This window comes from Nothobranchius furzeri, chromosome 7, assembly GCF_043380555.1.
Source record: "Nothobranchius furzeri strain GRZ-AD chromosome 7, NfurGRZ-RIMD1, whole genome shotgun sequence".
Taxonomy (NCBI): domain Eukaryota; kingdom Metazoa; phylum Chordata; class Actinopteri; order Cyprinodontiformes; family Nothobranchiidae; genus Nothobranchius; species Nothobranchius furzeri.
In genome coordinates, this window is record NC_091747.1 from 69111530 (window position 1) to 69128242 (window position 16713).

Consider the following 16713-nt stretch of genomic DNA (forward strand, 5'->3'; position numbering starts at 1 on the left):
TGTGTGTGTGTGTGTGTGTGTGAACCTATAGTACGAGCGCGGCTTGTCTGCAGCTCACCGCTCCCCCAGGGGATGGGTCAAATGCGGAGAATAAATTTCGCACACACACCTGTGTGTGTGACAACTAATGGGACTTTAACTTTTATGAGTTGTTTCTGCCAGTTGAATCTCTTGGAACCCGCTCCAATTCTGCAGCTGTATCCTAGCAGTTTCTTCCTAAATGGGTACGTAAATAACCATGTTTTTCGGGGGTCGTACAGCTCCTTGTGTTTCTCAACTTCCATAATTAATTTAAAGTCATCCATCTTAACTGCTTGCCTCAGACTTTCTGCCTCTCTGTCCTGTTTGCTCCGTGAAAAGATACCCAAAACCACACCCCCTTCACGTGGTCACACACGCACACAAGTTCGATGTGTGTGTGTGTGTTCGTGTTCGTGTGGTTTTTCTGCAGTGTCTGATTACACATTTGACTATTGCGGGATTTTATTTTGAAATGTTTTATTTTGTTAACTTTACCGGCCTGCCTCTTATGTCTAGGTTTGACTTCCTGGCAGAATTGACGCGATTCACCCGCGGCTCGCGAAAAAGATAGAGCCGACGCCGAAATGATCGCTGCACAGCACGGGCTGGAGCGCCGGCGCGAGGCGATTCGCGGCGCTTCGGCGGCCCATGTGGTCTATAGAATAGCTTAACAAGGGCGCCAAATGAAGACAGTCCTATTTTCGCGGCGCTTCCGCGGCCGGTGTGTCCCCGGCGTAATGCCGGTATCGCAGCTAGAACATTGTCCAGCTTACGATTCACCTCGAGTAGCGTCCCAGTCTGTGAAGTCTCCACAAAGACGGTGCTTTCCGTCGGTGCGGGGCGGGCGATCTCCAATCGCTCCAGACTTCCCAAATTTCCAGAAAACCAGATATCCTCCCACTCCAATCAGGAGAAATCCAGTGATCATCAAGCCGAATATCCACACGTCTTCAGGCCATTTTACCATTTACCATGATATAGGTCACCATCTCTCCATCTATCTAGGTACATCTGAGATCAGTACGTTAGAGGATTTCTAACACACACACACACACACACACACACACACACACACACACACACACACACACACATGAAAAGGGTTTGGGCTAAAACATTAGCTGTGAGGTAGCCAACAGATGGAGACAGCCTGCTACATCCGCTCTTCCTTCATAAATGACGTGTCTTTCCTTGGGTGGTGCAGATGGATCGATTACCTTTAAAAGGATTTCCTTCAAACACTTTAACACATTTTAAAATACACTGACACGACGGATGGGCAATCAAATGCACATTTTATAAAACATTTTTAATTGCTGCTGCAAAATGCAATGAAATCCACTAACTGCAGAATACCCCTCCAGCAGATGTTTGTGGAAAAAGATGATCTTCCAGTCCAACCCCATCTTACAACAGAACGTGTACGTGGGACGTGATGTAATAGACACGTTTTAATAATGCATTTCTTTATTTTTGCCAAGCCCTAAATCAAATTGCAGACGTGTGTTGTTAGCATGCTAGCTCTTATTCCGTGATTCAGATGTCTAACCTCCATTTCTTTTAAAACTTTCTTAACATTGTTGTTGTAAACATATCAGAATTAGCTCATTCATTTGTCAGAGACATAAAAGTTTGCATATAGTAAAAGCGATCAGGGAAAACCTGCAGAACCAACACCTTGGATGCAGCTCTGTGCCGCCAGCCGACCGCTCCAGGACGGTACATGGATGATTCCAGTTTGGGTCGGTGACAACACAACGTTACGCCTCTCAGCAGAGCACTTCTCCGTAATGATCCACAAGCAGAACAGCTCCCTTCGCATTAAACAGCCCATTACCAGACATTGATTGCAGTTAACACCAACGTCAGACCATATTAATCGTTCCATCCTTCCGCTCTGGTGCCGGTGCACAGATCAGAAACCGAGTGCTTATCTGGGATCGTTTAACAAGGTTTGAAGAAGAAGGGGGATTTCTGCCAGTGTGTATAACATCACACCTGCTGAGTGTAGTTAGGCTGATGGGAAATGAGGGTTGGGATGTTGAATAGAAGGGATGGGGTGAGGTGTTTTGGTGCTAACAAGGCAAACAAAAGTGCAGTGAGATAAAACCTTGGCCCGGCAAGGTCATCCAAGTCCTGGCTGCTTGCATGTCTTCATTTGGAGGCAAAAAGCAACACTTTTCACAAGCAAACACACAAGGAATGCTAGCAGAAATGAGAGGGTGAACCTTTAGCTGAAGGCCTATCTAATCTCCACAAAATGACCGTTTCATTTTAGAAAATAAATCCTTTGACATTGTCTGGTGTTCAGAGTTCACATTTTAAGGAAACTGCGAGTACTAATATTTAACAGCAGGTAGCAGAGTCGTGCTGTTCGGTGGTGACTAAAACCTCAACAATCGCCTGATTGTGTTCGTCTCACAACATGTGCCATCCTTTTTAGGCTCCGTGAACTAAATCAAAATGTACTTTTGAAATTTATGCATAAGTTTAATTCACATTCACGCTGATGAAGAAAACCTAAACTTCCAGCTACTTAATAAGTAGAGACATGGATAGAAACTGTCATGGTCTGCATCTGCCCCTTCCTTATGTGCCTCCTGATGTTTCTCCATCCCTCTCTCGATTCCCTTCTGTGTCTCATAGCGCCCTCATGTGTCCTTTGTCTGCATCTCAATTATGTGTCTTATGTTTGTAGCCCTTTTAAGTCTATTCCTCCCAGGTCCTGTGTCAGTCATTCATCCCCAGCCCTCCAGGTCTTCCTTCACTTTCTGTAGCTCCAGCCTCTTTGTCCCCTGCTCAGTGCTTGTGTGTGTGTGTGTGTGTGTGTGTGTCCTTCCCGCAGTCTTAGGTTTAGATTTATGTTTTAGGTTTATCTGCCCTCCGCTGGTTCTGTTTACCCCATTTAGATAATTTGTGTCACCTGCCTTCCCTCCAGCCCTCACTCCACACACCTGCTTCCTGTTTCCTTAAATGTTCTCCATGTGTATATAAGCCTTGTCTTGTCACTCTGTGGTTGTTGGTTCATTGTCTTGGTCAGCGTTGTTTTTGTCTTAGTCTCCAGATTCCAGTCTCTAAGACCTAGTCCACACGTAGTCGGGGTTTTTCTAAAACGAATATCCGCCCCTCCAAAAACTTGCATCCACACCACCGTGTTTTAAAAAAAAAACTCTGTCCACACGTACCCGGATAAATACGTTGTTAAGGACATGCCAGACCTGTAGGCGGCAGTACTTCCCCCGTTCTTAACCTCGTCCTTCGTCTGTGGTCTTCCACAAGGAGCAGTAATTCCTCTTGCAAAAACAAACAAGCAGAAAGCGCTTGGACAATTGATAAAGCGAGCGCAGCTCTGAGGGCATCCGTGCTGTCGGCTAGTGTAAACACAGGTCGCACACGTGATGTCAGCAATTTTTTGGCGCGGAAAGTGACGTTGCGGACCTTAAAACTCCGGTTTTGTCCGTCCACACGCAGACACCCAAAACGGAGAAAACGCAGATCTTCACTTTGGCCGGAGTTTTTAAAAAGATCCGTTTTCGTGTGAAAAAACTCCGTTTTCGTGTGGATGACAGGCCAAAACGTAGAAAAATATCTACGTTTTGGCAGATCCCCGGCTACGTGTGGACAGGGCCTTAGTCTCTGCTCAGAAGGTGAGCTTTTGGTTTTTGGATCTGAGTTTAGTTATTAGGTTTTTGTCTTCGCCTCTTGGATTTTTGGTTCTCCTCCTAAATAAAGTATTTTTACTTTTCAACCGCTCCTGCCCGTGTGTTCTGGATTTCCTGCACCTTGGGTCCAAACCTCCTGCTCTCCGCGTGACAGAAACCACTGCTATAAAAGCAGAAAAGAGCTGCTGCAGGAGACCACACGTTCTAGCAGGGAGGCAGTGCCGATGCTTAGAGAAAGAACAGTGTTGGTAATAGTGCTGGAAGCGGTGCCAGTGCCCAGCTGCTGGCGCTGTGGGGGTTCTGATTGAGAACTGGAAGTGGAGTTGGCACAAGAACCACCCCAGTGGTGACTGGGGGGGTCAAACAAACACAGAAGGATCGGATTGGCTGCTGTGAGTGAAAGGTTGCAAACACCTGAACAGTCCAACACCAACTTTAGAAAAATCCTCCATATTTATTCAGTTTTTAAGGCTGAACTTATATGTTTGTGATGCATCTATTATCCTATTTCTTTATTTTATTGTTGTCTCCATCAACCTGCTGGGGACGACTGCAGAAAATCTGCCTGCTGCGGGTTTTACCCACATCCATTTATATTGGTTTTCCCTGTTAAGATAAACAAGGGAAATTAAATGCTAAATAATAAAGGCACATGGTTGTCTTTTAGTATTTCTCACCACACTGGTGAATATGGGCCCCAGCCAGGGAAGGTCAATTACAGGGGAGCTAGGGGGAGCCCGGCTCCCCTGAAAGAATGATTTCCCCTGGATCGTCACGTGAGGTCTTCATGTGAAAGGTTTTATAAAGGTCTGTTATTTTCAACCTATAATCCGTCAATAAATCTGAGTAATCAACACTGAAAGAAACCTGTGGGCTACAGCACAACTTCAGGGTACCTGCTAATAGCCAAGCTGAGCTCGTCCAGACGTCTCACATCTGTGGTGGAGCTGTTGTCCAGTTTGGACAGGGTGTCCATCCTCTTCAGAATCACCTCCAGCATGTCACTGATCTTCCTCAGCACGCCGCGTGACTCCACTCCTCCCAGCACTGAGCAGAGACAGATGTGGAAGACACAACAGGAGGTAAATGGAAGGCTTGGTCAGTGAGAAACGCACCAAACGACACGCTCGCTAATCAGAAAGTCTGCTGCTCCTCTGCCTCTCCAAATGTAGATGCTTTGGGCTCCATTTTTGTTCATAGAGAGTAAACTCCATGTGCTTCATTACAGAGAAGATTAAAATCAAGGTCCCCTCTGTTGGGCACCAACGTCCTCGAATTAACGAGTTTGAAAATCTGAACCCAGCATTTGCTGTGTTCAGATTTTCTGCCTTCAGAGCTTTCCCTACAAAGGATGAGAGAGGTTTATGTAACGACGCCTTTAGTTCATTTCATTCTAAAGCTTCAACAGAGCACAAACCATTTAAATTTCTTTGAAACTACAAAAACAAACTTAAACCCATTCCCCATCGGCGTAGCCGTGTGAGGCTAGCTCCTTCTCTCTTGAGCCTGTCTTACATTCCTCATTTTAAAGTCTAAGAGCTAATGGTTGGATTATGTCGGTGCTTAACCTGCACATCCTCAGGCTGATCTCCTCTGACCGTGGCGGTATGATCATCTCTTTTCATAAACTAAGGATCTCCAGGTCAGACAGCCAGACACTCTGGAGTCTCTGGGCTTATTTCTATATCCTTTCTTCTGATGTGATGGCACACGGATGCTATTTCCACAAAGATTATGGGTTCTGAAAACACACGGCATAATCACCATGAGGCACTTGGTTTATTTCTGTCACCTGACTTCAAGAAGTGGGAATTAAAACTCTGAAATACGTTGGTAAATGGTAAATGGCCTGTATTTGATATAGCGCCTTCTAGAGTCCTGGAACCCCCCAAGGCGCTTTTACAACACAATCAGTCATTCACCCATTCACACACACATTCACACACTGGTGGGGATGAGCTACGATGTAGCCACAGCTGCCCTGGGGCGCACTGACAGAGGCGAGGCTGCCGAGCACTGGCGCCACCGGTCCCTCCGACCACCACCAGCAGGCACGGACACAACGACAGCGACAGACTGAGCGGGTCTCGAACCTGCGACCTTCCGATTGCGAGGCGATCACTTAACTCCTGTGCCACCGTCGCCCCACGTTGGGTTTGCAAAAATTCTAATGCCAGCTGAAATATGACCGATTTCTAAAATGCTGCATTTTAGGAAATGACCTATTTTTGTGTTGTGTTAGGCCTGGTTGGTCTGGTGCAGAAATCAAACAGAACACACTCTTTCACAAAGACAAGTCACACGATTTACAGGTGCTGGCCAGTAAATTAGAATATCATCAAAAGGTTGAAAATATTTCAGTAATTCCATTCAAAACGTGAAACTTGTACATTATATTCATGCAATGCACACAGACCAATGTATTTCCGATGTTTATTACGTTTAATTTTGATATTTATAGGTGACAACCAATGAAAACATCAAATCTGGTATCTCAGAAAATTAGAATATTCTAAAGGCCAATGAAAAAATGTTTGTTTCTCTAATGTTGGCCAACTGAAAAGAATGAACATGAAAAGAATGTGCATGTATAGCACTCAATACTTAGTCGGGGCTCCTTTTGCCTCAATAACTGCAGTAATGCGGCGTGGCATGGACTCGATCAGTCTGTGGCACTGCTCAGGTGTTATGAGAGCCCAGGTTGCTCTGATAGTCGTCTTCAGCTCCTCTGCATTGTTGGGTCTAGCGTATTGCATCCTCCGCTTCACAATACCCCATAGATTTTCTATGGGGTTAAGGTCAGGCGAGTTTGCTGGCCAATCAAGGACAGGGATACCATGGTCCTTGAACCAGGTGCTGGTGGTTTTGGCACTGTGTGCAGGTGCCAAGTCCTGTTGAAAGGTGAAGTCTGCATCCCCATAAAGTTGGTCAGCAGCAGGAAGCATGAAGTGCTCTAAAACTTCCTGGTAGACGGCTGCATTGACCCTGGACCTCAGGAAACAGAGTGGGCCAACACCGGCAGATGACATGGCACCCCACACCATCACTGACGGTGGAAACTTTACACTGGACCTCATGCAACGTGGATTCTGTGCTTCTCCGCTCTTCCTCCAGACTCTGGGTCCTTGATTCCAAAGGAAATGCAGAACTTGCTTTCATCAGAAAACATAACTTTGGACCACTCAGCATCAGTCCAGTCCTTTTTGTCCTTGGCCCAGGCGAGACGCTTCTTGCGCTGTTTCTTGTTCAAGAGTGGCTTGACACACGGAATGCGACACCTGAATCCCATGTCTTTCATGAGTCTCCTCGTGGTGGTTCTTGAAGCGCTGACTCCAGCTGCAGTCCACTCTTTGTGGATCTCCCCCACATTTTTGAATGGGTTTGTCGTCACAATTCTCTGCAGGGTGCGGTTATCCCTAGAGCTTGTACATTTTTTTCTACCACATTTTTTCCGTCCCTTCGCCTGTCTGTTAATGTGCTTGGACACAGAGCTCTGCGAACAGCCAGCTTCTTTAGCAATCACCTTTTGTGTCTTGCCCTCCTTGTGCAAGGTGTCAATGATTGTCTTTTGGACAGCTGTTAAGTCAGAAGTCTTCCCCATGATTGTGGTGCCTTCAAAACAAGACTGAGGGACCTTTTAAAGGCCTTTGCAGGTGTTTTGAGTAAATCAGCTGATTAGAGTGGCAGCAGGTGTCTTCTATATTCGGCCTTTTCAGAATATTCTAATTTTTTGAGATACCAAATTTGGAGTTTTCATTAGTTGTCACTTATGAATATCAAGTTTAAACGTAATGAACATCGGAAATACATTGGTCTGTGTGCATTGCATGAATATAATGTACAAGTTTCACGTTTTGAATGGAATTACTGAAATATTTTCAACCTTTTGATGATATTCTAATTTACTGGCCAGCACCTGTAAATGGTCACAGAGAGTGAAAATCGAACCATTGAGAAATAAATGACGGCTCAATTAGCTGACAAAAGCCAACTCTGTCATGGGTGGTGGGGTCTGTTCTGCTCATTGTGTCGTGGCTTTGAGGTTTTATTGTATTTGGTTTGACTTTGTCGGCCGTATTCTCCTTGGGTGCCAAGGTTAGATTCCCGTTCTGTTGTTAGTCTGCCTTCAGTCCCTCTGTGTTTGCTGCCTACTGCAGCTGCCGGTGATCCGCTGGCCGACCAGAGACTTCAGCACCTGCTCCTGACTGGGAGATCAGACTTAAACGTGATAGTGAGGGACAGTGTGACGCATGGTAAATGCTACAGTTTAGCCAAAAATGTAATCATTGGACCTAAAAAACACAATCAAACAGACTTAATAGCTTATTGAGTTTGAAATTATTGTGAATTAAATCACGTGTTTTGTTTTTCTAATCCAGTTTATAAGTTACTCTACTTTTGTTGGAACTAAACCTGACCAAAATGTGTAGATTAGTAAGCACTTCACATGGCTTTTAATTCTGCTGTTGTGTCCTTGAGCAAGACGCTTTACCGACTGTGCCTGCTGGTGGTGGTAAGTGGGGCTGGTGGCGCCTGTGGACGGCAGCCTTGCCTCTGTCAATGCGCCCCAGGGCAGCTGTGGCTACAATGTAGCTCATCACCACCAGTGTGAATGGGCGACTGACTGACTGTGTTGTAAAGCACCTTGGGGGGTCCCAGGACTCTAGAAGGTGTTATATCAAATACAGGCCATTTACCATTTATCTGGCTTGACACCACACTTTCATTAGAAAATCACGTTGGTTCATTACTTTCTCAAGTCAAGTCAAGAATTGGGTTTCTATAGCAACAGTTCGTCCTTTACTCATTCTGCAAAACAAACTTAGGTCAAAATGACAATCCGTCCCATTTTAGATTACGGTGGCATCACTTATAGCAGTGGTTCCCAACCTTTTTCCCAAGGGACCCCGTTTTTTACCAGTCAAATTTTTGACGACCCCCTCCCATTCTCTCTTCCAGTACAAACATTATTAAGAAATGATAAAATTGTTCAAGCACATTTTAATATGCTTTGATTCAATAGATAACAGTAATAGTAGGCTCCAGTACAGAACAAAGTCATTAACAAAACCAAACACAGTTTGTATTACTTTTCTGAACACGTTGTTTCTTGTAAACACCGATAAATCAATCATTCCTTTCAATAAACGTTTGACACATAAAAAATACACTGAGCAAAATGTACTTAAATGTGTATATTACTGTTTATACTAGATTATTTACTGTAAACGCTGTGATTAATCAACCAGTCCTATCTTTAATGAACTTTTGACACTTGAAAATAAAACAGTGAGCTGAGCAAAATGTTCTTAAAAGTGTGTTAATTTTTCTGTACTAATTATTTCCTGTCTTAATATCAGTAAACTTTTCACTCAGGAAAAAAAGTGACCAAAATGTAGGCTATAAACAAGTAATAAATGAAGTTTTAACCCCCTTAAAGTGGAGAGGTCCTGGCGACCCACTGAGAGGCTTTGGCGCCCCCTTGTGGGGGTCGGGACCCCCAGGTTAGGAACCACTGGCTTATAGGACTGCTCCCAAAAAACTTCTTCATAAACTCGTTGTCATTTATTTCTCAGCAATCCGTTTCACCACGGTGCCCCGTTCACTACTCATCATTGTGATCTGTACTCACTCGTTAACTGGCCATCACTCCATTCCCGCACGTTGTTACATTGGTATCGGTTTATATACAAAATACTCATCGGTAGAACATCATCATATCTGCGCTCATTACTCAACACTTCCAATAAGTAACTTCATCTCTGCGGTTATTCCAAATAGAAGAAACGAACGCGCTCTAAAGTTTGGCTTCACTTCACTAAATGTGATGGGCTGTTGGGTGACGATGAAACCAGCGACAACAATCTGAGTATGAGGCATCTTAATCTGCTCCAGCAGCAAAATGCACTGTTTAAGATAATGCTAGCTTGATGGTTTAGTTTTTGTTTACATAGCTAACGGTGCGTTCACTTTCTCGTCGGAAATTCCAACTTCCGAGTAGGAAAAATAAACGGTTTGAAAATGAACGGCAAAAGGAATGAAGATACACAGTAAATTTAGTTCACAGCAAAGATTTTTGTTTCAGTGTAATTTGCAGTTTATAAAACTACAAGAAGCCACCATCACACAGTTTGTAAAACTACAAGAAGCCACCACCACACAGTTTATAAAACTACAAGAAGCCACCACCACACAGTTTATAAAACTACAAGAAGCCAGCATCACACAGTTTATAAAACTACAAGAAGCCACCACCACACAGTTTATAAAACTACAAGAAGCCACCATCACACAGTTTATAAAACTACAAGAAGCCACCACCACACAGTTTATAAAACTACAAGAAGCCACCACCACACAGTTTATAAAACTACAAGAAGCCACAATCACACAGTTTATAAAACTACAAGAAGCCACCATCACACAGTTTATAAAACTACAAGAAGCCACCATCACACAGTTTATAAAACTACAAGAAGCCACCACCACACAGTTTATAAAACTACAAGAAGCCACCACCACACAGTTTATAAAACTACAAGAAGCCAGCATCACACAGTTTATAAAACTACAAGAAGCCACCACCACACAGTTTATAAAACTACAAGAAGCCACCATCACACAGTTTATAAAACTACAAGAAGCCACCACCACACAGTTTATAAAACTACAAGAAGCCACCACCACACAGTTTATAAAACTACAAGAAGCCACAATCACACAGTTTATAAAACTACAAGAAGCCACCATCACACAGTTTATAAAACTACAAGAAGCCACCATCACACAGTTTATAAAACTACAAGAAGCCACCACCACACAGTTTATAAAACTACAAGAAGCCACCACCACACAGTTTATAAAACTACAAGAAGCCACCATCACACAGTTTATAAAACTACAAGAAGCCACCACCACACAGTTTATAAAACTACAAGAAGCCACCATCACACAGTTTATAAAACTACAAGAAGCCACCACCACACAGTTTATAAAACTACAAGAAGCCACAATCAAAGAGTTTATAAAACTACAAGAAGCCACCATCACACAGTTTATAAAACTACAAGAAGCCACCATCACACAGTTTATAAAACTACAAGAAGCCACCACCACACAGTTTATAAAACTACAAGAAGCCACCATCACACAGTTTATAAAACTACAAGAAGCCACCATCACACAGTTTATAAAACTACAAGAAGCCACCACCACACAGTTTATAAAACTACAAGAAGCCACAATCACACAGTTTATAAAACTACAAGAAGCCACCATCACACAGTTTATAAAACTACAAGAAGCCACCATCACACAGTTTATAAAACTACAAGAAGCCACCACCACACAGTTTATAAAACTACAAGAAGCCACCACCACACAGTTTATAAAACTACAAGAAGCCACCACCACACAGTTTATAAAACTACAAGAAGCCACCATCACACAGTTTATAAAACTACAAGAAGCCACCACCACACAGTTTATAAAACTACAAGAAGCCACCACCACACAGTTTATAAAACTACAAGAAGCCACCACCACACAGTTTATAAAACTACAAGAAGCCAGCATCACACAGTTTATAAAACTACAAGAAGCCACCATCACACAGTTTATAAAACTACAAGAAGCCTCCATCACAGAGTTTGTCCAGAGGAGAACGGAGTATATGGAACTGGGTTTATTTAGTGAAACACCACAATATTAAAATACTAACTGTTGTGTGGTATCGAAGTTTGCTTTAGTTTCATTTGTAGTTTATAATACATGGTCTCCTCATCATAGTTAATCCAGAGGGATTAGAAGAGGATTAGGACTACATGAAGCTGGTATTTTTTTGTGTCATTTAGAAATAGTTGTTGTTAAAGGTTTTCATATTGAAGAATTTTGTGCAACACTACGATGATAAAATACAAACTGTTGTATGCTATTTATGTATGTATATTAGGGAAATAATATGTATTTAATTAAAAAAGTAATTTAAATAATTATTAATCCCTCAAAAGTATCGATAATTGGTACCATTAAGTACCGGTATCGATTCACAGGTACCGGGATTTGGTACCGTAACAATTCGAATGTCAAAGGTACCCATCCCTAACGGCAGCACTTTTTTTTCCTTTTCAGCATTGTTGTTTTAGTTAGCTGTCTGCTTTTAGCGACGTTTGCTTTTCGGGATTTGCGCTCCTGACATTAGCATGCCGTGCTAGATAGAGTCACCTTGTGCAGTTTGGCTGACTGAAATCTTGCGCCGTGCAGCGTGATAGCTCTCTAGACCCATCACGGTGTGGCATGGGCAGTTCTGTGTGACAGCTGAAAAGTGCAGCGTGGTCTGGGCATGAAAAGGTTGAAACGGGGATTCTGTTCTCTGGCTGAAACTACGGCTTTAATCAACTTTCAAAGGCTGAAGATGCAGACGCGTTTCATCTTTCAGCATCACAAGGATCCGAGGGTTTGGGTCTTTGATCGCTGATTTGAATACTTTTCTGTTGCTTTTCTACCTGCACACACTCTTTACATTAGCAGAGTTCTTTTTTTATTCCTGTTTCCCATTCACTGGAAATACTCAACCATTTAGTAAATCCACATTTTTATATTTTTAAATAACGTTTTGTGTTGAAATATGAATATATTTACGTATTTTTAATCTTTGAATATTTGTCATGTTCCTTATATTTTTACTCTCCTTTTTTTGCTCCTATGATCATTGCCATTTCTGCTATGACACCAGAATTAACTCTCTTAGGGACAAAAATAAATGGATTTTCTACTGTGTAGTGTTGTGTTCTGTTGTGTTCTCTTACAAATCCATTCAGAGTAATAAGAATGAACCTGAAGTGGTAGAATGGTGTCACATTATTGCTCCCCTGTGCCTTGAGTTTTTCCTTAATTGTGTCCACCTGCCTCTTGTTACCTGATTACCAATCCCAGTGTGTATATAAGCCTTGTGTGTTGCTTGTGGTTTGGTCGGTTCCTACTCGTTACAGGCCAGTTTGTACTATCAAAGCACAAAGAGGACTCAAATGCAGAGCTCACACAGTTTTAATCAGCAGAAGGGATTCCTGGCAGTACAGCACAACTGAACAAGTCCAAAACTAACTAAATACTTTCTCACAAAGTGTTACTGAGAGCAGGTTCACAGTACTCAACTGAAGAAGACAAACTGGCAAAGGAAATGGTTGCAAAGACGCTTAAATGGAGAAGCCAGGACCCAGGTGCAAGACATGAGGCAGATTAGTGAGGAGCCTCATGTCGTGAAGCTGCCTGTAATGAGACAGGAAGTGAATGCACAAAATAAAACAGGAAGTACCAAAAATACAATAAAACCAGAAACAAGACTGCAAAGCCCTCAACCTGCAGAATCACCCATGACAAATGGCTTGGCCAGGGCTAACTCGGATACCGTGACCTGAAACACGATGACAGATCTGGAGCAAAAAGACAACTGGGTGCTGTAATGACATCAAAAAGAGAGTCATAAAAAGTGTTAGTCTAGGTGTGTGTGACCACTCCTGCAGCTATCTCCTTAAACGTTATTTTATTTAACATTCTCCTCCCTAGCAGCTGTGCTCGTGTTCATAAAGACCCTTTTTCCTGTGATACAGTTGGAGTTCTGGTGCATTTCCTTTTTGCCATTGGCTGCTGTCATGCTTCAACAACTTTACTGAAGCATCCATCAGAATTCTGAAGGCGCACACCTGTCTATATGAGGTGTCACAACTGATGATGTGTGTCAGAGGAAAAACAGCCACACGGCTGGGAGAGTCGCTCCTAGAGCTGTGAGATAGGATTGTGTCGAGGCACAGGTTTGGGAAGGAGTCCGGGGAGAAAGGGGCTCAAGAGTCACAAAGAACGGCTACAACATTATTGAAATGAACAAAGTAGGAAACTACCAAACATCTTCCATCTGACTAATGCTCAGATTAAACTGCATACTGTAGGTTCAATAATCCAAACACGTATGTAACATCTAATTATCCGCACAGTCAATTGCAGCCCGCCGCTGCTTTGTGGGGGTGATCTAAAGGGCGGGAAGCTGGAAACTGGTCCGGACAGAGGAGAGGATGACTAGAATAAAAACAGATATTCTCAGTGAGAACTCCCATGAGTGCTCAAGATCTGCACCGGGGATAAAGGTTAGCATTTCAATAAGCCAACAAACCGCATCAGACCTCAAAGAGAACGCAGACAAGAGTTACAGAAACTGGATGTGAATCCAGCTGGTCCTCCAGTCCAGTCCACCTCCTAATAATAAGAAGGTTCTACTGTTTTCCTAAAACGATGAAGGGGACTGAGATCAACAGTGGTTGATTTGTTTTTCATGCTTAAACATTTCAAATCAAAATATACCTGAATAATTAAAAAACTTTCATGTGATGAATTCATGGAGCTTTCCAAACTAGCCTGGACCTGTGTGAAAAATCACCATCCACACCCGGACCTGATACCACCACAGTGGTAGAAATAAGAAATCACTTCTATTGAACTTGTCAACAACATGAAGTAAGCTAAAAGATCTCAAAAAGCAACAGGCTGTGCCTTAAAGGAGACCTATCGGCTCACAAACTAACTCTGCATCTCAGAAAAATATCATACCAACATACACGGTGGCGGTGGTGTGATGGTCTGGGGTTGCTTTGCTTTGAAAAATGATAAATGTTGCTTCAACGTGTCTTCAGCATGCCTAAAGCAAAGAAGACCTTTTCTGTGTCTCTGCTCCACATTGAGCACATATATGATGCAGCAGAGATAATTATGGGATAGATTGTGGTACAAAAAGTCAGACTGTGTTCAGGTAGCTCACACGAGTGTTTAGCAGAGTCTACACTGGACCTGATCACTCCATCAAACTCATCTGTTGCTTGACAACCAATTACAACCATCAGCCCTCTGCGCCCAACAGCTCTGGGACAAGGTCATGGATGTAATTTTGGGGGGGACAGGGGGGACATGTCCCCCCCACTTTTTCCAAAGTCAAGTTTTGACCCCTGCACTTTTTACCATCCAAAATCAATATTACGCTATATTAAATTGACACTGGTTGAGCTCTAGGACCAAGCGGAAAGCAACCGTTTGTGTTGAAGCCTGTTTCCCATTAGAACATAATGTAAAGATACCCCCCCCCTGTCCCCCCCACTTCTAAAGTGAAAATTACGTCCTTGGACAAGGTCACTTTCTGCCTTTGTCTGAAGAGGAAGCAGGTTGAATCTTAACTTTTATCCCCTCAGTTGTATTCATCTGAGACTGACAGTCGCGTCCTCTGACTCTGACAGATTGCTCTGTCAGAGATGGTCCAGGTTGCATCTTTGTGATTGACTCAGATCAGATAGCACTCATCTTTAGAATGAGTTAAAACCAAACAATTATATTTTTTATTGTATAATATTTAATTTGCACTTGATTATTATATCCATATTTTAAACGACAGATACGTGTGTATTCTTTGTAATAGAAGATGTGACACTAACAAAGACCAGGCAGATCAATTGGAAATATTGTTTTAGCAAAGCCTGACGATGTAAACGACGCAGAAAGCTAATGAATTCATCTTTCATGAGTCCGCCTGATCTGATATTTCAAACATCATTTCAAGAGGGCAGGGGGCTAATAGCTCTGTGCGAACCAGTTTCTTGAGGATTTTTGTGTAACAAAAATGGCATTCTCCCAGCTGGAGGATGACTAATGATGATAAAATAAACCTTTTTTGGAAATACAAGAGTGATCTGTTCAGCAGCAGTAAATAAAGGACGAGTAGTTTTCAAATACGTCCAAGGACAAATGACCACAAGCTCTTTAGTTTTTGATATGATACATTCAGGGCTCTGTGATTTCTTTGCTGCAGACTAAAGCTGTTGAAGAACAAACAACGTGACATACTCGCCACTACAGATGTCAGTCAACGGGGCAGTCCTTCAATCACCGTCAAAGACGCAAACGCATCATTTTTCTAAAAGAAGGACTTAAGTACCTCTATCTGCTCTTGACTCAAAGAAAAACCCAAGTCTATGTAGTCCAAAGTTGATGCTAAAGCCGCTTCAAATAGCTGCTGTCTAGGGATGGGTACCTTTGACATTTGAATCGATCCGGTACTAATTCCCGGTACCTAGGATTCGATACCGGTACTTAACGGTACCAATTTTCGATACTTTTGAGTGTTTAATATTTTAATTCTCTTTTATAATTAAATATATATTTTTCTCAATATATAACCATATTTGATAAATATCACAATAGATAACATTCAACTGTTTGTATTTTAACATCGTCCTTGTAGTTTTATAAGCTGATAATTAAACTGAAGCAAACATCTTTACTGTGAACTAAATTTACTGTGTATCTTCATTCCTTTTGCTGTCTTTTTTCATTTGATTTTTCCTACTGGGAAGTTAGAATTTCCGAGGAGAAAGCGAACGCACCATTAGCTGATAACAACGGTGGCAATGGAAGCTAACATGTCAAGCTAACGTTATCTTAAACAGTTTATTTAGCTGCTGGAGCAGATTAAAACGATGATGCCTCACACTTAGATCGTTGTTGCTGGTTTAGTCTTCACCCGTCACATTTAGTAAAGTGAAGCCAAACTTTAGAGCGCGTTCATGTTCTTCTAGTCGGAAATTCGGAGTTCCGAGGAGAAAGCGAACGCACCATTAGCGAAACGGAAGCAAGCATATCAAGCTAACTGTATTTACCTACCGGAGCAGATTAAGATGAGGATGTCTCACTTAGATCGTTGTCGCTGGTTTCATCATCACCCAGTTACCCATCACATTTAGTGAAGTGGACCCAAGCGTTAGCGTGCGTTCTTTCTACCATGCTGCTCTGTTTACAACTCGCTCGCAGCGACCGACGACATAACGCTCTTGCACATGCGCAGCTGTCTAGGCAAGCTCTCGTTATGAAGGACGGGTACCGAAACGAGGCACCGTTTGAAATGACGTGAATCGGTGCTCGGTCGGTACCGTGGAATTCGGTACCCATCCCTACGTGCTGTCACATTTTTTATTCTGCTCTATCACATCATCCCACC

The 16713-nt window shown here is 42.7% G+C and overlaps 1 protein-coding gene across 1 annotated transcript in view; it reads right to left on the minus strand.

Moving 5' to 3' along the window:
* Positions 1 to 16713, minus strand: part of LOC107382438 (alpha-1,6-mannosylglycoprotein 6-beta-N-acetylglucosaminyltransferase B) — a 247027-nt gene that overhangs the window by 150332 nt on the left and 79982 nt on the right. The window contains exon 3 of the mRNA XM_054751824.2: positions 4580 to 4730. Within this exon, the coding sequence (XP_054607799.2) occupies positions 4580 to 4730 (151 nt within the window). The remainder of the gene's footprint in view (positions 1 to 4579; positions 4731 to 16713) is intronic.